The 24,290-nt window shown below is 39.2% G+C and overlaps 1 protein-coding gene across 11 annotated transcripts in view; it reads left to right on the top strand.

Annotated features, from left to right (window-relative positions):
• ABCC9 (ATP binding cassette subfamily C member 9) overlaps positions 1–24,290 on the top strand; it is a 77,081-nt gene that overhangs the window by 44,580 nt on the left and 8,211 nt on the right. For 6 of the 11 annotated variants that reach the window (XM_068402274.1, XM_068402271.1, XM_068402270.1 and 3 more), the window contains 15 exons: positions 1,620–1,658; positions 3,220–3,321; positions 4,735–4,819; positions 5,307–5,387; positions 6,399–6,536; positions 7,034–7,159; positions 7,707–7,803; positions 9,133–9,377; positions 10,307–10,455; positions 11,272–11,341; positions 12,192–12,349; positions 15,236–15,328; positions 18,050–18,152; positions 20,504–20,605; positions 23,466–23,586. In XM_068402274.1, the coding sequence (XP_068258375.1) occupies positions 1,620–1,658; positions 3,220–3,321; positions 4,735–4,819; positions 5,307–5,387; positions 6,399–6,536; positions 7,034–7,159; positions 7,707–7,803; positions 9,133–9,377; positions 10,307–10,455; positions 11,272–11,341; positions 12,192–12,349; positions 15,236–15,328; positions 18,050–18,152; positions 20,504–20,605; positions 23,466–23,586 (1,709 nt within the window). The remainder of the gene's footprint in view (positions 1–1,619; positions 1,659–3,219; positions 3,322–4,734; positions 4,820–5,306; positions 5,388–6,398; positions 6,537–7,033; positions 7,160–7,706; positions 7,804–9,132; positions 9,378–10,306; positions 10,456–11,271; positions 11,342–12,191; positions 12,350–15,235; positions 15,329–18,049; positions 18,153–20,503; positions 20,606–23,465; positions 23,587–24,290) is intronic. The other 5 variants (XM_068402279.1, XM_068402275.1, XM_068402272.1 and 2 more) reach the window with 3 other exon arrangements.

Genomic DNA, 24,290 nt, shown 5'->3' with positions numbered 1-24,290 from the left:
TTGCTCATTCAGTTAATCTATTTGCTTATAATGGCAAGCACATTAAATCTGGTATGGAATTGCAAGGGGTCTTGCAAGGCTTGTGCCCAGTTTTTGTTAAATTGTACTTCAGAGGGCACTCCCAAATGTATACATGAAAGCATTATCCCTTTCTCTACCATTGCAATGCTCTGCTGATAAGTTTGGGGTTTTTTAAATAGAGGAAATTTAGGTTTTCTTCTTTTTTGTTTGGCTTGACCTAATTTCTGTCCTATTTTTAATCTCTCTTTAGACTTCATCTTTTGCTTTCTTGTAACTTTTTTCCATTGTAGAGAAGACTGGAAGCTTCTGATGAATAAAGGACCAACTCTGCTGAAGCAATGTCTGTTTTGAGCTTCAATTTATGGCTCTCTGACCCTTCTGAGATAACCTACAGGGCTTATTCACTTCAGATGTAACATCTTCTCTGGTGACAGGTGCACAAAGGAAACATACTGATTGTGCACTTTAGGAGGCATGAATTATCAAAGTTCTCAGAGAGCTGATGTGCAGCACAGAAAGCAACGTGTCTCAGTTCTGGCATTTTGGGAAGATGCTTAATACGTGATTCTCACATTATGAGGGCTCTGCTATTAGAATTTTTATGCCCTTTGCCAGACTTGGATCCTCTGCTTATGAGTGCAGCTGCAGTTACTGGTATCTCAGCAGGCCAGCAGACATTTCTGTCTCAGCAGTAAAATATTTAATCTGGAGGATTCATAGGCCGGGGAGGGGAGGATTTGTTTGTTTGGGGTTTTTTTAGGTCAGGCAAATAACACATTAATATAATTTTTCTAGTCCCTTCTAATTCCTGTTTCCATTTACCTGGCATACACTTACTCTTTTAGGTTTTGCCTTTGCAGTGATGCATCGCCATGCCTGGACATGAGCACCGTCGCTGGTCCAGAACTGCTTTGACTGCCATTTCATGCCTTTGACACTGTTAATAAGTCAATTAACAAACAAAGGGAGCTGCAAAATCATTCATGTCATTACTGTCATTGCATGTTCTTTAAAATGTATTTATGGATATGATTCTTAAGAAGTGGAGGTCGACAAGAAAAGCCTATGCGTTCTAGTGCCATGCATGGCTTGATGCAGCCTTACTGCTATAAACAGGTTCAAAATCTGTTCTGTTTCAAAAGTGTGTTTGCACCTTGCAAAATCATATCTGCAAAGCTTATTTTTGCTCCAGGAGAAATCTGACATTAGTTACCAACTTTCGCAGGTCACTGGCAGAACTGTGTGGAGAAGCTAACTTATTGCTTGTCAACCTTTTATGTGCCCAGGCAATATTAATAATTTCATTTTTAATAGGTTTTACAATACACTTTTCATTTTTAATACATTTTTAATATATTTTCTAACAACATAGCTTGCCTGTTTAGCAACTACGCACTATAGATGTGAAACTGTTGTATTTAGAAAAGCTATATACCTTAATGACCTTGTTTATTTTACCTTTAAGAACAACAAAAAAAAAAGTGATACTGAGTTCTTAAAATATGTACTTAACTCCAGTTTCCCTGTATATAAAACTTCCACAAAATGTTATTCTCTGTATTTCCTGCTTACTAAATGTCATTTACCATAACTTACAGTGTAAATGAAACTGAACCTTCTTTCGAAGCATCCAGAAGGTATTATTTCTGTTTTTAGTGTATCATAATATGCTTATTCATTTCTTCAGAATTTCCTCAAATCTTCATTTTTATACCCTTCAGCCATCTCTGTGTTTTCTTACCATGTCGATAATCATTTACTGTAGGATTAACTGACAGATTGTGTTAAATCCAGTGGATCCCAATCTTCTCCAGCCATTGTACCACTACCTCAGTCTTGTCTGAAAGATGTTCAGTGCTCCCAGCTCCCATCTGACATCGCTGGGAATTTACTGTGCTCCGTATCTTGCAAGACAGAGCCTCTAGATATAAGATGTCATTACATGTACCCTCCCATGTGTTTGCATGTTTTCTGATCAGCACTGGATTTCGTGTTGCTTGTAACCCAGCTTGACGGCTGTGTGATGGAGCAGGGCACACAGCGTGCGAAAGAAGCCGGCTGTTCTCCAGCTGAAGTCAAGCAGTGGCTCCACCCCTGGCTTCAGTGAAAGGGCCTGCAGGTTTAAGAGAAGGACAAACTAAACTAAAAACACGTCATAAATGATAGAGAAGTAGTGGCACACATAGCTGTGGTTGGGAGCCACACCGTGATTTGCTACCTGATAATCCTGAGGACGTATTTCATACTAGTGCATACTGAACTGCTAAAACTCCTAAAAGTTTTGGGATACTACTGACTGCTTCTAACCAGCTATTTCTCATACCCTAGCACCCTCTCTCTCAATAGCAAATCCTAGATGCTTACATACAAAGCTATATCAAACAGTTGGTTTGAAGCAATACCATCGAAGAGACTAAGAAGGAAGATAAGTGTTCAGATCCACAAGCCAATACCAGTTCACACCTCCTTCCTCACACATCTTGGGCATCTCAGAAAACTGTCTGAAATTACATCACCTTTTTTTGCCATACATAGGCAGCCAGAAGTAAAGAACATTCATATCCCTATTCTACACATTTCATTAGGTATTTAGACATGTTTAAAGTACATCTAATAAGCACTTCAGAGACTGTAGTGATTCCTTTGAATCTGTATTGAACTGTTCTCTTTTCTAATATCGTGTCAGTCCACAGAGGATCTAATAGATTTAAAGGAAAAAAACATTCGCTGAGGAAAAAGTATTTCATGTGCACGGCCATGTAAAATAATCTAAAACTTCAGAAAGCAGCAAGTCAAGTGTCCTGATGCCATTTGAACAGTGCGTTTTCACTACCTGTTTTGAAGTTAGAGAAAAAAATACCAAATAACTGTTCCTGTGAGAATTTAATATTTTTGACTATTTATAATTTGCCTTTGGATTGAAATTGCAGTTACTAAATTGAGGTAGGTGCCAGCCATTTATAGTAGAATAGAATACAACCTAGAGTGTAGATTTTGCCATCAGGGGAGAGAGTGGGTGCTGTTCTAACAAAAGCATTTAATTTAAAATTCTTCACTTTTGTAACAGTTGCTTTGCCTATGTGTTTCCCTATATTTTTATGAATGCACATTCATGAAATTGATTTAAAAAACCTGACTCTCAGACATTTCATAATGCGGGTGCTTTGCCTTTTGCTAATGCTTTTTATCTGTCTACAGTAGAAACAGATACTCAGTGGCTTACGCAGCTCAGAAGCCGTGGCTGCTGAATGCAACCGTGGAGGAGAACATTATCTTTGGGAGCCCATTTAATAAACAGAGGTAAATATCAGCCCCCTTGCAAAAAACACCTGGCAGCTTCTTTTAAAGAGTTTTTGGCTTCTGCTTCTAGAGGAAGTTTGTAGATTCTGAAGAACATCAGTGGGCATCAACACTGGGGTGGATTTAGCTAACCTGAGCCATCTCAAAGGAAGTCTTCTGTTTTAAATTAGTCTTTCAAGGCTCCCACTCTAACCAGACTGCATGTCTAAGATGTTTGTGAGAAATCACACAGCGGCAGTGGCTCTCCATGGGATACAGCGGAAGCCATATGTGTATTTTTCAAGCAGCTAAAGTTACGTGAGATGAATCCCATCTTTGGAGATCACTGACATGTTTTTGTTTTGTTTAATGGAGCCTGAGGTTGCCAGAGGACTCTGGAAATAGGGATACTAGGCATGTTTCCACCAGGCTTATGTGCTAATCCTGCTGTGATCAAGTTACTGGAGCAGCCACTTTGCAAAAACACTACACATATGAAGATGGGGTGCCTCAAGGAAATAACCTTAATTCTTCCTTTAGAAATACAGGAGAAGGGAGTGTGAAAGCGGAGGTGCACAGCTTCTGTTGTGCCTATCCAGCACTTGCTTCTTGTGTCCTTCTAAAAGGTCAGTTAACAAATGCAGTGGAAAAAGTGACTTGACTTAGGGAAAATAAATTGCTGATGTTTTCAAAGGCAACACTCTCTTTAAGTTATTAAATATACATCCCATTCCTCTCAGTGTGTGCTTTGTTAAGATGTGTGACTCCATTCCCACTTAATAAAACTTAGCAATGACCAAATATCTCAGAATCCAGATAAACATCTAAAATTTCAGGGGCCAGATTCTTCAGCTACTGCATGCATCAGCCTAACTTCACTCATACCAAAGAGGCAAGGCTGAATTACACCACTCAGGTAGTCTGATCCCAGCTGCTTATTAGCGGATCATCTGTGATACCCCACAGACCTAGAAATCTCACAACAAATGTCAAGTTTTTGCAAGTGGTTTCCTGATTCTGGCAAGATCGGAAGCACTGTAAGGTTCCTTTGTCCTGTCATATCATATTGAAGTAAATGAGGAGGCACCTAAAGGGGGAAGAATAGTAACTCATTGGAAAATGGCTTCAAATATTCCAGAATCCAGTAAAACAGCTCAGTGACAGGGAGGAATGTACTCAATAATTTACGTAATTGAATCTTTAAAAAGTAGGCTTGCCAATAAAGATCTCTAATAATTATGTCTTTTTTTACAATCCTTAGTTTATAACACTCCACATTTAGTTGCTGAGTAATCATTTTGCCCTACTTATTTTTGCAATTATACAACCAGCATAGAGCCGTAATAACTTAGTAGTGAATTTGAGCTGGAGGTTTTTATGTTAGCAAAGTAAGTGACTGGTTAAATAATTGAAATGATCGTATTGTTTTTACAGGTACAAAGCTGTTACAGATGCGTGCTCTCTGCAGCCTGACATTGACTTACTACCATTTGGTGATCAGACAGAAATTGGAGAAAGGGTAAATAATATGAATGTTTTAATGTCTGCTTAGCCTATGTATTGAGAAGGCTCTCTCTGATGTCACTGAGACAGATCTAGTCTGTATTGGGCTGCCGGCCTGGTAAATAATTGTAATTCACCAGGGGTTACTGCAAAAAAAAGTTGAAAACTTTTTGATCAAAAAAACTTTTTGATTTTTTGATCAAAGTCTCCTATATTTTGCTTGCAGAATTTGATGCTAGTATTGGTTGCATTTTTCAATCTAAGCAGCCTACTGTGCTTAGAGAAGCTCTTCATAATTTACACTTACTCATAATTAGCTGGTGAATAATCATTTTTCTTCTGATATTATATGAGGATTATGCTTGTTTATCAACGGGATTATAATTTTAACAAAGCTTTTTATGTTTATTAGAACTCTGTATAATTGTAAAAAATCACATTTCCAAAGTCCTATCATAATGTTTATTCAAAGATGCATATTTCTGATCCATTATACTCATTAGGGAATTAATTTAAGTGGCGGCCAACGACAGAGAATCTGTGTGGCTCGAGCACTCTATCAGAACACCAACATTGTCTTCTTGGTAAGATATTTCTTCTCCATATGGATAATGGAAGGTTAGTAGTAAAACTGTCATTCCTTATATTTAGCTTTAGAAAAATTTATGTCAGATTTAGAAAACTATAGGGACTTGTATTCAACTCCAAATCCAAATTAGAGACATAGGAAATAAACATCCACCAGAGGCAGCATCAAAACATACTGGGAGACTGATGAAAGTGAGATTTCCTACAGAGATTAACACTGGAAGAGTAGAACAGATTGTCTAACTTCTGGTCGCTCTCAGTGGTGACCTACTATCAACATAGTCCCACTGAAATCAGCAGGACTTCTGGTAAGGAAAAGCACCATAATGCAACTACTTGTGAGCAATGAACAGACTGGGGGTTCAGCACTCTCCTGCAGAGTGCTCTGGATTTGGACAAATTTTCCCTTCTCTCTTACTGATTTCAAGGCATGTCAGGAATTTCAGGAGGCTACTGCCCATGAAGGGGCTGTTTAAGCCTCTTCAAAATTAACCAGGGACTTGTGTTCTTAGAGAAAAAGTGTTTGCATATTAATATCCTCATCTGAATGTTGTCTTGTTGCTACCCACACTCACTCACCGTGAAGACCAAGTGCATCTGCAGTTTAGTTTGGAGGAAATTAGAACAGTCCTTAACTCTGCTTTATCTTTCCTGTGCCAGTTTCCCATCAAAATTAGGCCCAAGCTTGGCTCTGGATCCTGGCATTTTCAAATTTGGATGGGAAATTCCAGTTCTGTTCCTGATCAGGATTACTCCACACTGTCAGTGTGGCAGCAGCACTGCACACATCTAGACACAAAAAATTGACTGAGTCCATTGCTATGAACTGAAGAGCAATGGATTCTAGCTTGCTGTTTTGTAGTGCAGCCCTCTGACTAGTCTGGGTCATTAGAGAGAGATGACACATTAGTAATGGCACATGCTTTCTATTTTTAAAAAACTCTTGAAAGAAATAAAACTAATTTTTGTATCCTGTTCTAATATTTTTTAATTTGATTTGATTGCAGGATGACCCGTTCTCTGCACTGGACATTCACTTAAGTGATCATTTAATGCAGGAAGGGATTTTGAAGTTTCTGCAAGAAGACAAGAGGACTCTTGTTCTGGTGACCCATAAGTTACAATATCTACCACATGCTGACTGGGTAAGAGAAAAGATACCATGACGCAGATTTGCTAATGATGAATGTACACTTGAGGTTAGCACAATAACATTTGATGAGATCACTACTTTTCTCTGTAATAGAGTCCCTCCTTAATTCCATATGTCATGTGGCTAGCTACCACTTTATGTAATACAGATTTTATAGTAGAAGGAACAATTTTATTTTTATGTTATTTGTGTAGGTTTTGTTTGATTGAAACCCACTGGAGAATTATGACTCAATTGCAAATATGACTATTACTTATTACTCCTTGTCCATGCTTTTTACAAGAATAGGTAAGCATGGTTTATAGAAGTTTCAGCTTATGAGCTGTGTCAACAAACTTAAGAAGTTATTAATAAAATATTGAATAAAATGAACACAGAAATTTGCATAATGGTAATCTCACCAATACTGAGGCATGTCTTGTAGGATCCAGGTCAGTGATTATGGTATCTATGCTGCTGAGTAGGCCTATTGGATGCTTTCTCCCCTAGATCATAGCAATGAAGGATGGAATGGTGCTTAGAGAAGGGACACTAAAAGATATCCAAAACAAGGATATTGAGCTATATGAACACTGGAAAACTTTGATGAATCGCCAAGACCAAGAATTGGAAAAGGTAAATAAGAGCATTTGGGCAAGGATGACCTTTCTGAAAATAAATATTTTTCACTTAATTTCTAAAAAACCCAAACCATGTCAGAAAGAAAGTTTTAAACTAGACAGTAGCGAAAAAACACATGAACTGTAAGGACCTTCAAGGACTGGAATAGATTGTCTAGGAAGTGTGTGGCATAACTGTCATGGGTGGTTTGAAAGTACACATTAGACAAACATCCTTTTGAAATGTGGTGCACAACTGATCCTCTGCTGGGGCAAGGTGCGGACTAAGAGACTTCCTATAATATCTCTTAGCCTTTTATTCTGATATTGCCATAAGCATTTAGGATTCAAAGACTATTTTTGAAGTTTTTACCATTCCAGAAGAGAGGGAATGAAAGAATGGAAGAAAGAGAGAGGGAAGAAAGTGGTCAAGGCAGGATTTTCTGAAGGATAAATCCTAAAATACCGTGCTTTTGCATTCTGTGAGCTAAATCATCCAAATAGTGTATTTGAGGTTACTGTTGGTAAGCTCTCAAATTAATAAAGAAGTTTTCTTATTACAGGATATGGAAGCTGACCAGACTACTCTTGAGAGAAAAACTCTTAGAAGGGCCATGTACCCCAGAGAATCCAAATCACAACTGGAAGATGAAGATGAAGGTATATCATTTCCCTTTATTTATTCTATTACCATATGTCATTGCCTTTCCACTTGAATGGCTGGCAGTTCTTAGCAATGAAGTGTGAAGATGTTGATGACACTTGGTAATAATAGTGGGAAGTCCAATACTTCAACCTGTTTAGAATATGACTTAAGGGGTTCTCTGTAGATTTCTCTAAACATTGTGCAAGGATAAGGTGTACCAAAACAAGTTAATTTCTTTGATAATTCGTGTTGCCTGAAGGTGGTGAGAGGTGAGACAGAAGTAAAACAATGGTAAGAATTGTTACGTATGCAAATTGAGGTAGCTCTGCCTAATCATTGGCACAATAATGTTAAATCATCTGTAGCCCCGTCCCTCATGAGGTATCTGTTCTGGGCTCTTAATGTATCACCACGTGATCAAACTTGTAGCTATTTTCAATTCCTTTTTGGATGTGGAGTTAAAACACATATCAGTAACTTCAGGGCAGAAATAACCTGACATTGCATTCCAGGTCATCCACGCTTATTACGTGACCTGGGGAACGTACACAAAGTCTCTGTGTCCTGAAAAGTGTAGATTTTCAACTTTCAAGAAATCACTAATTCATTTTTAATCTTCAAAATCAGAAATGGGTGGAAATGCTGTCAGTTTGGGGCTGTCAAGGGCAGGTTTCTCTTCCCCAAGTGCCACCTGCAAGGCTGTGATGTATATTTTTATTACCTGGAAAAAAAAATTATTTTTAAATGTAATGTTTATGCTCATGCATATGTTATGAAATATATATTTCCCGTAGCAGAAGTCTTCCACCAATTGTATTTTAGTATAACGTGAACAATTATTATATAGTCAAAGGTGGGACTAGAAGAAACATTAATCCCACGGCTGTGCTCTTTTATATAGACAAAAATTTAGTACTCAGGATTAAAGGAAAAATCGAGTTCTTTCATGCAACAGATGACAGAGCATCTGGATGGAAAGCTTTGGAGAGCTTTCTAGAATCTTCCATGTGACCCAAAGTGCTCCACTGACTGTATAATAAAAGCATCTGAACAGGTTCAGAAAGGCCTAGTCTCTACTATAATAGTCAATACTGAAGACTTACAAAAATATTTATTACCAAAACTGTAACTAGTCAAAGACTGGCAGTCTATAGAGTTGCTCAAAGAGCACAGGAGAAGTCTAATGAAAATATGTCTGAAGTGTTTGCTGTTTTTAAATGGCAAATTTAATTTTGCCATTAAAATTAAAAATTCCAAACAAAAAAGTCAACCAAATCCAGTAAAACCAGGTATAATTCTTCGTACTAAATCCAAGCTAACTTGATTAAATGTCTGAGTCACAGAGGAAGAAGAGGAAGAAGATGAAGATGATAATATGTCAACTGTCTTGAGGCTCAGAACAAAGATGCCGTGGAAAACCTGCTGGAGATACCTAACCTCTGGAGGATTTTTCTTGCTCTTTCTGATGATTTTCTCAAAGTTGTTGAAACACTCAGTTATAGTGGCCATAGACTATTCGCTTGCTACGTGGACATCCATGGACAATGGAAATGAAGTCAGGAACTTTGATGATAAGAGCACAAATAAGGTGGGCCATATCTTGGAGCTTGACAGGGAAAAAAAAAAAAAAAAGAAAAAATGTTCTAAAGTAATTATTTGCTGTTCATCTAGAAGACAGATAGATTAGAAAGACAGATCTAGTAAGATTGATTATTATACAGGATGGATGAATTGTTTACGATAAAATAGAAGACAATTCAAATTTGATCAGTCTTTTCAAACACGCAAAACTGAAACAGAAGCATGTTTGAGGTTAGAAAAATGATTGACTTTTCAAAGGAAGGAATCTCATACTAAAGTTTTCCATCTGGATTTTTTAACACCTAAGTCAATGACCCCATTTTCCTAAGTACCGGCTGTTCAGTAAAGTCCTGCCAGAAAAAAAATTTCTCAAATATACTACTTAAGTACAATCTGCTTATAGCTGTAAATTTGACTCATATACACGTATCTCACTGGAATCCACTTAGTAAACTTTCAGAAGGCTTAAATGTGTTATAGCCCTGGCAGATTAGTTTAGGATTTGCTCTGGGAATTTCAGTGGTGCTTGAACTTAATAAGTGGAACTTCCCAACGTCTCTCAAATGCCTCAATTCTTGAGAGGTTCTACTTTGGTTGTCTGAGTTTCTTGGCTAACAATTTGCATACTTTTGTATTTGTCCAGTTAGTCTATCTTCACAGTTCTAAGTACTATTTAAGTACTATCACTGTCACTTCAAGGTCTTGAAGTCAGTAGGTTGAGGGATCTTAGAACTGCCAGATCTTCTAGTTATGTGAACTTAATGAATTGCAGTTCTGTCATAATTCTTTTATTTCCCAAAGTTTATATTAATATAATTATGTAATATAAGTGATGTGACATACTAGCTGATTGGTACCAGGTACCTTGGGAACTTCCTAGTAGAAAAGAGAAATGTGTGTTTATTTCTAGGATTGATGTGTTTGTCATTTTATTAGACTTATCATGTAGCTGTCTTCAGCACCCTCTCTGGAGCAGGGATTGTCCTTTGCCTCATCACATCTCTGACTGTGGAGTGGATGGGTCTCACAGCAGCCAAGAACCTACACCACAATCTCCTCAACAAGATCATCCTTGGACCAATCAGGTACAGCAAAAATAACCCTCTTTCTGAAAACCTACATGGCCAAAACTTGTCTTCGTTTTGTAACTAAGAGAATACCCCTGTGAAAAGCTCTTGTAATTGTCCTGTTTTCTTCAAGGCCTCAAAAAGTGAAAAAAATTAGTGAAGTGAGTGTGGGGGGAGTGTGGGGGGGGTGGAATTCCATGTCAGAACATGTGACATTCTGCCCTCTTTTTCATCTGGATGAAACATGTCAGATAGCTGGCACCCCCTTCAAGGCTGGGGTGTCAAGGAAAGCTTTGAATGCAGTTCTAGCTCCAGGGCAGCCAGCTCCGACCCTGAGCAATGGACATGGGGTCAAACAATGTGGACACCAGTTTTCTTCTGATGGCCAGGGACAGGTTTTGTGCACGAGAACCACAGTCTCTCACAGGCAGCAGGATGGCCAGAAGCATGCCCGCATAATGAGTACAGCTATCATGGTTCTTTTATGAAACAACTGAGTTCTGGTGCCCAGCACTATGCAGAAGGTTGAGTAGCAGCCAGGGACAGGCTGTGATCTTTGGAAGGGATCTTGAATGTTGAGGGAGAGTGGATGAAAGAGCAGGGGGCAAGATAGTAGGTTTTTGGAAGAAGAGACTTAAACGTTTGGGGGGTGGAATGCCAAGAGAAGCATTTGGATAGTCAGGATGCAGACATTATGATGTGTTATGTTATTCATATTTACTGCTTGGTTTTAGAAAATGTCTGGACACAGCTCTGTGTTCTGTCTGATCGGGCTTTTTATTCAAAACTGGAATTCCTTTTCAGGTAACTTTTTGTTTTTAATTTGTTCAACAGGTTTTTTGATATGACTCCGTTGGGGCTAATTCTAAATCGCTTCTCTGCTGATACAAACATCATTGACCAGGTAGACGTATCAATATATTCTTTTTTATCAATATATTTATCAATATATTCATCTTGGCTTTGTAAATTTTCACTTAGCTATTGAATAAGATGATGTATTAAAATATTCAGTAGAAAAAGGTATAGCAAAACCAGGCTCTGGGAATGACAATAGACAAATTCAAAATAGAAAGTACACACAGATTCGTAGCAATGAGGACAGATAACCATTAGAATAAACATGGTGGGAGATGATGGCTCTTAACGTCTTCATATGCAGACTGGTTGCCTCTATTGGAAGATCTGGATTAGCAAAACAGCAGATTTTGGGCTCAAAACAGGAAACAGGGTAGAATATAATAACTTTAACTATATGGGAGAACACATGACAAATATATGTTCCATCCTGGCTGTAGCACAAGTGAATTTAGAGCATTCAGGGAGCAGAAGAGATGCTTTCGCTATGGACGTGAAATAAAATGTTTGGATGAGTAATAATCCTGAATGTAAGGGTGATGGGAACATGTAAGAAAAATTAAGAGGCTCTGAGAAACAGCCTGTTTCTCTAAATATTTGGGATATCAAGAACAATTTTCTCTTTCTTGCCTGTTACATAAATGAGGTGGAAATGGCTTTTATTTCCCCACGATCTTTGAAACACTGACCTTTAGAAAAAAACCTACTGACTCATTTTTTAACCTCGGCACATTAGAGTAGTAGACCCACAGAAACATAAAGGCTACTGATATAACAAGAATATCAATGAGTACACAGTGGTATTGTTCCACTTTCCCTATGTTCCTCTATAGGAAAACACATCTCACGGTACTATCGCTGACTTTTGCCTTATGTTTGTTTTTTTTTTGCTCTAGCACATTCCTCCTACCCTGGAGTCTCTTACCCGGTCCACCTTACTCTGCCTGTCAGCCATTGGAATGATCTCCTACGCCACTCCATGGTTCCTTGTCGCCCTCATGCCTCTCGGGATAGCGTTTTATTTCATCCAGAAATACTTCAGAGTTGCTTCCAAGTATGTATTAAAAAGCTGTCCGGAAAATTTCTTCTAAAAAATTTTTACATAAGAATTATAATGGAATGTGAGGTTATAGGAGCTAGTATAAGGGGAAAATGGCCATGGCGTCCTGCTTTTGATCCTGAGGTATGAGTTTGAGACATACATTGGAGGATGTTTCCAGCTGATTTGACTACAAATGGAGTATTTGGGGAAGTAACACTAGTTGCATCACTGTTGTACACTGTTGGCTATAGATTCAGGTGAGCATGAAGTTTCTTAATCAACTGAGCCAGCTCGCATCTGTTCAAAGCTCCTCCTTGACCTTTTGAGGGTTAGTAGAGAATAGAAAATAACTTCCTGGATTAACATCAGTCACGGCTTTTTCTTCATACTGGGAAAAAAAACTCCACAAAAAAAGTAATTTCCACTATAAAGCAACATTTCATATTCAGAATAGTTTGCTGGCTATAAAGAGTACATTTTTTTCATCAAAAAGAGTGTCATGATTTCTTAGTCATGCTTCTAGTGCTAAATCCATTATATAATTTAGTAAAATATCTTAAGCAAGGCATTTGAAGTTTTTTCTTAAATTCAATCAGTCATGCTTATTTTTTTTTTATCAGCCAAATTTCTGGCTGGATTTACTCAACTTTCTGAAACTTAAAAACACCCATCAAGGTGCCTGCTGACCAGCATGGAGGCCAAAATAACCTATCATCATTAGCAACAGTCACTTCTGGCCCTGTCTTTGCAGTATGCACATGGTAAAGCATTAACTGCTGTTTGGTAGCATCCAGTTAAGAGACACAGTGATTTTCAACTGAGCGTGCCAGTACAGTAGTCTTCATGGAGAATACTCTTATTTAGGTAGCCTGAGAAAGAATTGTGTCAGTTATTTCTCTTAAATCAATGGAGCAGGTGGGGCACAGAGCAACAGATCAATAATTTAGCTTCACTTTAGCCTACTTTTCAGCTTTCCTCAGAATTTCCAAGGAGATTTATTCATAAGAAAACTCTATAATCAGAATTCACAAACTAAAAATGTTTAATTCTGAAATAACTTTCTTAAATTCTCCAAGGTTTTTCAGAAACCATGTTCTTTCCCCACCAGGTTTCCAAACTAATGCTGTACGTGGCAGTACACCAGGTCTCAAGGTGGCTAAGGAATCAGGACACCTGGTGTTCATTGTTAAATGCATTATGGTCTTCTGAGTGCCACCCTGTCCTGCTACACATAGCAGTGCACACTGTTTAAACTTCTTACTTAAAGTACACAAGACTAGGCAAAATCTGGTGTATTAGACCCCAGGGAAATACTACAGTTTCTCTCTGTTATTTTATATGTAAGAGTAAAGTCTCCATCTGTCTCCAAAGCTGTTTTTCCCACATGCTGTACCGATAGCCATACCATGCAAGCTAGCGAGAAGTTGATCACCCCTGTAGGTCAGCACACACATACACACATGCACCCATTGGCTCTGCAATCACTGATCTCCTGCAAGTCCATAACTACCTCATTCATTTTATTCCCTTACAGTTTTCTGGGAAAACCTGTATCAGCAAGTACTTTTTTTTTTTTTTTAAATCTGTTTAAATTACTCTTTCAAAACACTTGTGAAGATCCAGTGTTGACTTGTGTTCTTTCAATCCACAATAGAAATTAATAAATCCAATTTATTTCTAGAAAAAATAGTCTTGGGACATGTAGGATGAAGGAACAGCTTCAGCCAGTATTTATAACTTGCATGCAGTACTTTCCAGGCATATTAGCTTCACTAATTTTTAGAAATGCAAATATTTACAGTATTTCTTGCAGCACTTTGACTCTTTGTTGTATTTTCCATTACGTCTCTCAAAAACTTCTGTGTATTTTCCATCATAAATTTGAAAGAGAGCATATTTATCATCAAACCACAATCAGAAATTTCAGTTCTGTATACTGTAGCACTCAGCATCACGGAGCAGTTATTTCTCCTGGCCTATCTAATACAGTATGCAAACACAGTAGGATTTTAATAAAGAGTTTAAATATCTAATGATCTGGCCTCTCTCCTGTTTATACAACTGGCTGCTGTTCCAATGGCAGAGTGTTACAGAAAGATGTATTTGTCTCTGTGGTTTGGAAAACGTTTCTGTTTCAGGAGACTGGAACTTTTTAGACTTAAATATCATTGTTCCATGCGGATCTTGAAAATACTATTGCTGAATAATTGAGGAAATTTCTCATTCATATTATTTCTCTGCCAGTGCTGTCTCTATTTCAACCAATGTGATAATGTTAACACTACAAATAGAAGGTCTACTATAGTCTGTTCTATTTTACGTTCAGCATGTCGAGGTACTTACAGATATTCAAAATCAGGCAAAGTTTATATGGAAAGGCACCCTTTTTGTTAGGCCAGCTGGTACAGCTGCAATAAAATAGATAAACTTGCAGATACACAAACTCTATTTTATACCCGATGTAAGAGCCACAAATAACATGCTATAAGGTTGAAAATCAACTATTCTGAATTTAAGTTAATTATATGAATTACATTTATAAATTAGAACGTTTGAGAATAAAAAGTAATTAGGATCTGGCTAAAATGGACAGCAGGTTTTTATCCAGGAGAGATGTGATGATGTCATTATTGCTGTGGGACAAAGAGAAGCTTAGCTGTGACCAAAAGCTAGATCTGTGGAGGTGGCTGGGAGATGATTCAAAGGCTCCTATGACAAAACAGAAACATTATATTCCCATGTCAGTGTCTTTCTATACTATAGAAATACTGTTTTGTGTGATCCTGGAAAGAATATGTTTAATACATAAAATATCTATTCATATCTGTTATGCAGTAATATTTCTACAGACAGAGATGTTTACATTGTAATGTCTGCCTATTGTTTTTCATACTCCAGGGACCTCCAGGAACTTGACGACAGCACCCAGCTACCTTTACTCTGTCACTTCTCTGAGACAGCTGAAGGCCTTACCACCATCAGAGCATTCAGGTTGTAAACCAAATTATTAGAGGGAGGCTTGGGTGCTACTCTGTCCCGTGCAGCTTGTTGGACCATGTCTGAGGGCATATTATTGGATTTGGTAGACTTTAAGTAAGCTATATCAAAATAGGGAAGAAATATTTGTTGTCCTGTTGCTTTGCCATGTCTCTAAATGCTTGTGCATATTTTCAGTAACACATTAATTTATCTGTATTGGTTTTCCACTGAATTAAAGAGGATGACTTCTTTAGGATACAGTATTTAAACTTTTAAGGTGTTTAGTTTAACCATACCTTGCTTGGGCAGCAGGGAGCTCTCCTTTGCCAGGCAGGTACAGGCGTCACTCTTTCAGACCCCTCTGCTATATTCTCCAAGCTGTGCTATCCAAGTGCCCCTGAATCATTTCTGTATGTAACCCACTCCTCAGGCAGGGAAACATCATTATAGTACTGTCCACCTGAAAGTCAATATGCAACTAGAGGGACTTTCCGAGAAAACTATGGCAGAACAGAACCTGATCTTAATATTGTAAAACAATATTTTTGTCAATCAAAACCGAAAAATAAATTCCAGAAGATTCAGAGAATTTTTCCAACTTTCCATGCATATATTTTTTTTCTCTTCTTACTACACGAAATATAGGTCAAATTCTCCTTGTATATTCACTACATTATAGCTGGCATGACTCTGTCAAAGTGCCAGCTTGATGTTGTCCCCCAGTAAGCATAACTTGCACTCATTCTGTACACTGTAGAATTTCAAACAGTAGATCACACTGCACTGCTATTTACATGTGTATTTGATCGGCTTAAGACTGCTTCATCACTTCAAGCTAGCTTTAGGACTTAGGCTATTAGTTCATAGTGCTGCAGGACTGTGGCAGGACATGCAAAAATGTTGCTGTGCTGAAGAGATGTGAGCCAGTGGTCAGCAAGAAATGTTGTAATAAGCTTTATCAACCAGAATGATGTATCAAAACAGTAAGTCATAATTAAAGCCCGATGCTGATGAATGCTGAGTGCTTCTTGAGAGGTTCAGAGTGGCCTTTCGTCATGTTATCTCCTGAGAAAGATGAAGGAGCTTAACACTTCTTGGGAGTCGTTCAACTCTTCTTTACCTTACAAAACAGCAGTGTAGGCTTGGATGGCAGACAGCAAAAGGCAGCCCTAGGGAAGGACTAGGCATCATAAACATCACTTGAGTTTTCCAGGATCTCTGGTGCCAATCAAAACCATTTCATTTCCCTGTCTGTATTCCACTGTCAACCGAGCCTGAAGTCTCCAGTGTCTTTTTGTCAGCAAATTCGTATTTACTAATAGTCCTGTTAGTCATTCTCTGCAGTTTGAGTTCAGTATGTTCCAGGATAAAGTAGAGCAACCCCTCACATAACTTACCACAAAGTAGCACAGTTGGATCAGAAAGCAATTTCAGTGACCTTTGCTGTTTGTCATCTGACAGGATAAAAATGTTAAACTGCTCAGATGATGAGCTGGACATGGATGAAAAGATACAGATTGAGCATGTCAGATTTTCCATTAGGAAAACAGGAGTTTTGCTGCCAGAAAGACGGACGAGCAGAATATTCAGTGTATCTTTGCTTCTCCCCGCGTCATTACTGTTACCAGTTCTTGTTTGGGGGAGGTTGCTTGCCATGTTTACAAGCTGTGCAGTGGGAAAAGGAAAAAAAAAAAAAAAAAAAAGAGTTTTCTGGCAGAACAGGGGTTACAAGTGCTTCACAGCAGGGCCCTGAGACTTTGAATTGGAAGAGCTTGCCATGATAGAACAGAAAATAAGCTGCTGAATGAAGTTTGGCTAGTTTATTCGAGTGAGGGTATTTAACAGAGAGCTGTTAAATACCTGTTTAACAGAAACTAAATGGTTTCCATCTGACTGCAGGTCATACCTAACGTACTGCAAAGCACCATGAATTTAATACGCTTACACCAACAGAGATTTTCCCCTCCCTCCCCAAAGCCCTCTGCTCTTAGGTGCTCTGACATCCTTGCACTGGTTTTTAAACGTGACAGGCATTACGTGGTGGAGAGAGAAACAAGTGACAGTGGAGGTAACACCGCTCATTTTTGTAATTCAGAAGTGATCGCGTTGTAGCTCCCGTCCTCGTTGTCCGAGTTGCTTAGGCAATGTGTGACTGGCTGAGAAAACAGCTGAGCTGAGTAGCTGAAAGGTACTGATCTACTGATCAATCTACAGTCTACATTAACTGAAGCCTTAGAGATGTCATTCTTGTTGAAGACTCCTGCAGCTGGCCAGGTAACTTCTGAAATCAGATTTTAAGCTGACAGGTGAGCTCTCTGCTCTTGATAGTGGCTTGTGGAGAAGAGATGGGCAGTGGCAGCACTCATCTGTGAGAGGACTGGAGGGCAGCAGCAGCCACAGTCCACAGCTATAAAAGCAGATATGCTCTGAGAAGTAAAACCTGTCCCTAGCACACTGCAGTCCCTTTGGGAGGACAGGCTCTGTTCCAAAATCTAGTCCAATATAATTGCTTGTCAAACAAATTCCTCCCCATTGTACATGTAGCTCTGCCTCGTTAAGGAGACCCCTGGCAGCAGGTACGGGTCCTTAGGGAAGAGTTTTTAACCCAAAGTTTGGCAAAGGCAGAAGGGCAAAAAGTTTTTGTCTGGGGGGAAGGAGTGAAGAGTTTAATACTTCATCCTTTTGTGTATGAGTGTGTAATGTGTTGTAATATAACAACTTTGCTCTTGGCAGGCATGAAGCCAGATTTAAACAACGTATGCTGGAACTAACGGACACGAACAACATTGCCTACTTATTTCTATCGGCTGCCAACAGATGGCTGGAGGTCAGGACGGTACGTTCAGTTTAGTCCCAGCCATGGTTTTGAAACCTTGGAAGCAAACAGAGACTTTGCCTGATGCAGAGAAGATAATAACGAGAATTAATCTCGCGATGAGATTATACACACTGTTCCTTAAAATAGATTGGGATTGTTTATGTTAAAGCCGTAGGGTTTTTTCAGCTTTCTTGGCCAGGAGTAAGAAAATACAAGTCTCCCTCATCTTTTGCTGTTGTGATGTCTAGCGTCTGAAGAGAGTGCAAGAACAAACATTTACGTAACTTGAAACAAGGCTTTCTCTACTACTGTGCAGCATCTGCAGACCTGCTGCAGCAGGAACTACTTTCAAAGAAGAGCATGGCTTTTAAGTAGTTTTGTGAACTACGCCATCATTCTGCCAGGGCTATTTTTGGCACCATTGAGCTTCCAGGTCCTGAGGTCTCTCTCCAGTAACAGGTTTTGTCCCACAGCTGTAATTTAGATCCCCCATTTCCAGTGCCCTTACTGCAGCTGTAAGCCCATACTGTGCAATTTGTAGTACTGTTCAATATCATGAAAGATGGCAGAACTAGACTCCAACTGAAAAACAAAAGGCAGTAGTTCACAACGCAGCCAGTGCCAGTGAGACAGGCTCCTGGCTTTTATGGGGGCTCTCCAGGAACAGCATATGAGGAGGTTCCCTGATTTGCAAGGCAAGAAGAGGCAAGCAAAATCACTGTGATTGCGTTATTCATCTGACACTAAAAGAGCTGTGAATAAACAGAGCAGTGAATAAACAGAGCAGTGACCTGATTCTGCTAGACACAAATAATAACAGGCATGATTAATCCTCACTTCAGAGGCTGTATCCTTACCTTCATTTCCTGGTATACTGGCCAAGCAACAAAGTTGTGCTCCATTTGTTATGATGGCACAGCTTTCCCTCGTGCATGACGCTTTCACCTTCCTTCAGCGTCCAAGATCAAGCTGAACTTGCTTCCAAATCAAAGACAGATCCTGGAATAAACTGTGGCAATGCCTGCTCATGTGTCACACTCTTAGACTTGCTTACATGCAGAATGAATTTGATCCAAGAATATGCATCACTTCATCATAGCATTAGAAATAATGTGGTCACGCCAAGGAACAGTTTATTTAGCTCTGCCTAATGGCACAGTGGTACTAATATCACTGAAAACTTTGTAGCGTTTAATAGCAACTGTGAAGTCCTGTCCCAACTGCTGATGGAGACTTGAGGCCATTGTGCTTCTACTTCCCTGTAGATGTTAAGTTTGAATCTGTCATCTGCTCATCAACAATTTTTACAGACAGATGAACTAAGCAGCCCTCATTTTAAATCTCAGCGGGAAAGATTCCAGGCAGGATATTATCAGACAGGAGGAAAAAAATGGATGGAAAATGCTAACCCTGTAATCCAAAGTAAATATAATGCAAGGAGCAGTGGGAGAGTGGGAATACCAGCAGTCTCATGAATCAGGCACCTTGACAACTACGTGAGATCACATATGGCATTCACTTCAAAACTGAGGTACACATCAAGAAGATGGGTTCAAGCTCCTGCAAATCTTGGGAGAAGTCAGACCTTTCTAATACAGCCTACACAGCAATTTCTGTAAAGCAAGTGATCACCATGCAACAGAGTTGAGATCCTGCTGGTGTCTACCATGAAGTCACTCCAAAACTCAAAGTTCTGTGGCAGGAGCAAGGCTTAGTAGCTCTTTTGCAGCACCACAACTACACAGCTATACTGCTTTCAGAATCTACCCTACCAACACCCACATGGTGTTTCACTGCAGGCTGTGAGCATATAGCAGGCTTGGGGATGCCTTCATCATGCACAGTGTCCCATTGCATGATGTAGACACTGTATGTCAGTCTGCCCACTTGTGCTCATAAAACATGTGCATTACCTGTATAAATTCTACAAAATTCTTCATGGACTTTGTAAAGTCTTTTTTGGGGAGGGAAACCTATGTTTGAGAAGACCTGAAGGAAAGTGGAGAGAGTGGAATTGATTTGTTTTAGTGGCACAAATTAGGCGTGTCAGTATTATGCCATTCTTCTGATTTTTTTTTATGTGCTCATTAGATTTTTTGATACCTGCTGTTTTTGGTGTGCCCACAACAAGACACCCTAACCCAAATGAATTTGCAGAAAATACTAGCCTGTTTCACTTGTGTTCAGCAAGCTCCTTTAGAGCATTGGGCACCTAAACCCCTGACCTTTTCCAGGAAAAACAACCCAGAATTAATGTCATTATAGAAATAATCCTTAGTAAAGCAAATGTGCTCTGTATCTGAAGAAATTTTCTTGTTGGTGCATTTTAATGTTGTCTAGAATCTTTCTGTTCCTCTCTCTCATTCCAGGATTACCTAGGTGCTTGCATAGTTCTGACTGCGGCTGTCACTTCCATCACCGAAGGGCCTAACTCAGGGTTTGTGGGGCTAGGTCTCCTGTACGCTCTGACGGTATGTAGCAAGGCAAAGCATAAGAACTTTCAGACCAATGTATTAATTTTATGATATTTAAAACAATACATATACATGGTTATCTTCCAGCTTTCCTAATCTTGAAAAAAACAATCTTGCAAATAATGGATTCAAGCCAAAGTTGAGAGAGTTCAGGACAACTTGGACTTGCTTCAGGTTTTATGAGCCAATTAAAAAAACACAACCATTCCCAGGCCCTGCGTGCTCCCAAGCAGAGCAGGAAAATTAAAAATGCGTAAGAGGACCTGCTGTGCATTCTGTTTTGCACAACACAGTGTTGGTTCCGTTAGTATATGGCAAAACCTGCTAGAAAATACTACCCCACAGACTGTCATAACCTGGGTAATTTTTAACCAAAGACCAAATAAAATAATTGCTGAAGAACCAGAAATGCCAGTTTCCTACCTTTGGAAGGAAACTACTCAGATGCCCAATATTGTCCACAAAATTCTGAATGGATTTGGGGATTAGGACCTTTGGGGATGATAAGCATGGTTCATCATGACAGGTAGCAGTAGGAAAGTGGAGGAGATGGGGTTAGGAATGGTGAGATCTTGGTGGGATGCTAGCCAATTCATTTTAGCTCTGTCATCAGCACTGAGCTATTTGAGTTGAGTCATGGAGAAGGACCAGGGTTTTAGTGTAGTAGGCTGTAAGAGAGGTGGAGAGTGCATCATGAGCATAGAGTGAGTACGATCACCATAGAGAGCAGAAATATCACTGAGTTAACCATGAGAGTGGGGACAAATGCAGGATGATGATAATGGCAGGAAGAATTTTTGAAGTTTTTGCTGGCCTGGCAAAAAAATGGCTGCTTTATAGTACTGGTATGAGGGAGGAGTATGGGTATGGGTTTAATGCTGAGATTTGGCTTTGCACGTAAATGCTGGCGAGCCCATGGTTACAACAGAAAGTTCTCGGCAGCTGCCCTAGGGTGGCCTTAGATCCCCTTCGTGCTGCTGTTGCAGCAGTGTGAGAATCTGCCAGCAACTGAGAATCAGTCCCAGTGCTTCAAATTCACTCTGAAAACATTCCTGGTAATCCTGCTTCATTAGCAGAGATCTGGAAGCGCCAAGATGTCTGCATCATCTTTGGCTTCTTTGTATTTAGTCTGTATTCGCAAACAGATCATTAGTGTAAATTAGCCATGTGCTGAGGTCTGGCACAGCAGAGGAAAAAATGCTGTAGTCACCAAGTGTTTCCCTGTCTCTCTGCTGCCCCACAATAACACTGATGAAACTTTGAATGCAGTTGAATTACTACATGTGTCCCCTGACACAGGTTTTTGTATCATTTCTCTTTGGAGCTAAGAGAAGTCTGATGTTTGGACCTGGAGGAGAGCAAACTATTTGTACCAACATTGTATTTACAGTAACCATCCATAAGCTTATTCTTTCCCCTTGTATAAACACTGCCAACTCCCTTGCACAACCGTGATAAAGGTTGAAATAATGGGTAGAGCCTTTCGGATGCCAGGCTCTGTTATCAAATCTGCCAGATCTATGATTGCAGCCTGCTACTCTGCAAGCAGCTGTTCTGCAGTGTTCAGCTTATCTGCAAATGTACCCATTTCAGTAACTTCCTGACTCAAAAGCTGGACACAGAAGGAGTGGGTTTCTGAATAACAAAGAAAATACTTCACACTACCAATACTTCACGCTACTGCCTAGAATAACTCTATCTTAAGGATAAAGCGAGCAACTATCTAAACTGACAACAAATGTTATTGCTGAATCTCAATGAAAATGATTTACTGTATGCCTATTGCATCAGTATTAGGTAAGTGGAAAAGACATGTAGCTGGGTGATTTATTCAGAACAAATTTCTTATTTGGCAGATTGAGCAATCTCGCACAAATAGATAACAATCTTTCCCTGAATATGTCTGTGTATAGGATGTTTTCACTGTCTAAGTTAAGTTTCTAAACCTTTATTCAGATATGTAAAGGATCTCAATTTTTAAAGGTACTTGGCAATCAACTGTTCCTAATAAGATCATTTTTTCTTTTTTATATGGGCACCTACATACAGACAGACTTAGGAACATTTAGGAAATATTTGGGAAATTGCTTTACAATTTTCAGCCTTAAATAGTCAGTCCTGACTAGAGATCAGTTTCTCGAAGCTATTGGGTATTGTTAGACAACTAATTATCAGCTATTGTCTACTACAAGTAATACCTTTACTATTGATCAAATCCTTTTGATTACATATGGGAATAAAAACCAAGAAGGGAATACCATTGAGCTGATAATACATCTTTTCTCATATATTTCTATGCTAAAATACCTCACATTTCCCACAGAGAGAAATGAATTGTCTAAATATGCACAGAAGGAAACAGAAATTAAATGTCCATCAAATCTTTTCAATATATTTGCAAATAGTGAACTTTCTTATCTTTAGTTGCAGTCCTTGAAAGATTAGAAAATGAAATATTTCCAAATATTTCTTTGGCAATTTTGATTTTTTTTCTCTGTGTGTGTGTGTGTTTAAAGAAGATGCCTTTCAGTACTGATTACTAGATGCTGAGAACAAGAGATTCCCTTAATCAGTCACATCTTCAGACTGTAGGTACAACATATTTCTTCTTCAAAAAACAAGGAAGAGAATACCAAGCACTAAATTACTGTCATGGTTGTTTGTGTTGGAGCATGACTGGCTTATTGCATATTTGATGCTGTTGCACTGAGTCTAGAACTGTTGTAACATCAGTGAGAGACCCACTGTGCTGAGTCAGGCCAAAGACTTTTAGAAATTTATCCAACCTTTATTCGCAAACAGGTAGATGAACAGACAGAAGGCTGAAGCCTGTCTTTGTTTTCATCTTGTGATGCAGATAACCAACTACTTGAACTGGGTGGTGAGGAATCTGGCTGATCTGGAGGTGCAGATGGGTGCAGTAAAAAAAGTGCACAGCTTCCTGAACATGGAGTCGGAGAACTATGATGGCTGCTTGGGTATTGCACTCTAACCTTTTTTTTTTTAATGTGATAATGTGAAATCACAGTAGACTTGGTCATGCAAAATGTATATGCCTCTTTGGCCAAAACCTGTTCTCATTGACATGTAGGAACTCCCAGTGATCTGAGTGACAAGGATGGCCAAAAGCAGCTATGAGATATGTAGCCCATGCTACTCAACATAAAAAAACCCTACCAAATGCCAGGGAGACAGAGCATGGCCCTATAGTAAAATCAGAAAGTACCAGGACACCGTTATAGATGGGATGAACAAAACATCCATGTAGCTACTCAGAAAACAAAAATATGGATAAAAATTAGAAATGCATTAGCAGTCACATGCTTTGCAGCAAATGGGGTCACGTTGGCAATTGGACCTCAGCAAATCTTCCCTGAACTGCACGTTGCTGTTTGTACTCCACGTATTTCAAATTGGCTTTGATTGGTATTTTAGAAGTGCTTGAAGTACAAGGCCAAAACGCTTGCAGGTCAGCAAGCTTCCCTGGAAAGCCAAGCCCCTTAGTCTGGAGACAAAACCTGCCTATGCATTTGCAAATCAGGATGAAATATGAGTTGTGATAATGTCAACAGCTCATGTTGTAGGGCAGTAACCACATCGTTCCTTGCTCTGCCCTTCCTGTGCCGGTTACTGACCGAAGAACATGTTAACACTGCGCTGACACGACATTCTCCTCTGCTCA

Source organism: Nyctibius grandis, chromosome 5 (assembly GCF_013368605.1).
Source record: "Nyctibius grandis isolate bNycGra1 chromosome 5, bNycGra1.pri, whole genome shotgun sequence".
Taxonomy (NCBI): Eukaryota; Metazoa; Chordata; class Aves; order Nyctibiiformes; family Nyctibiidae; genus Nyctibius; species Nyctibius grandis.
Note: the sequence above shows the minus strand (reverse complement) of the source record. Positions and strands in the feature narration are given on the sequence as shown.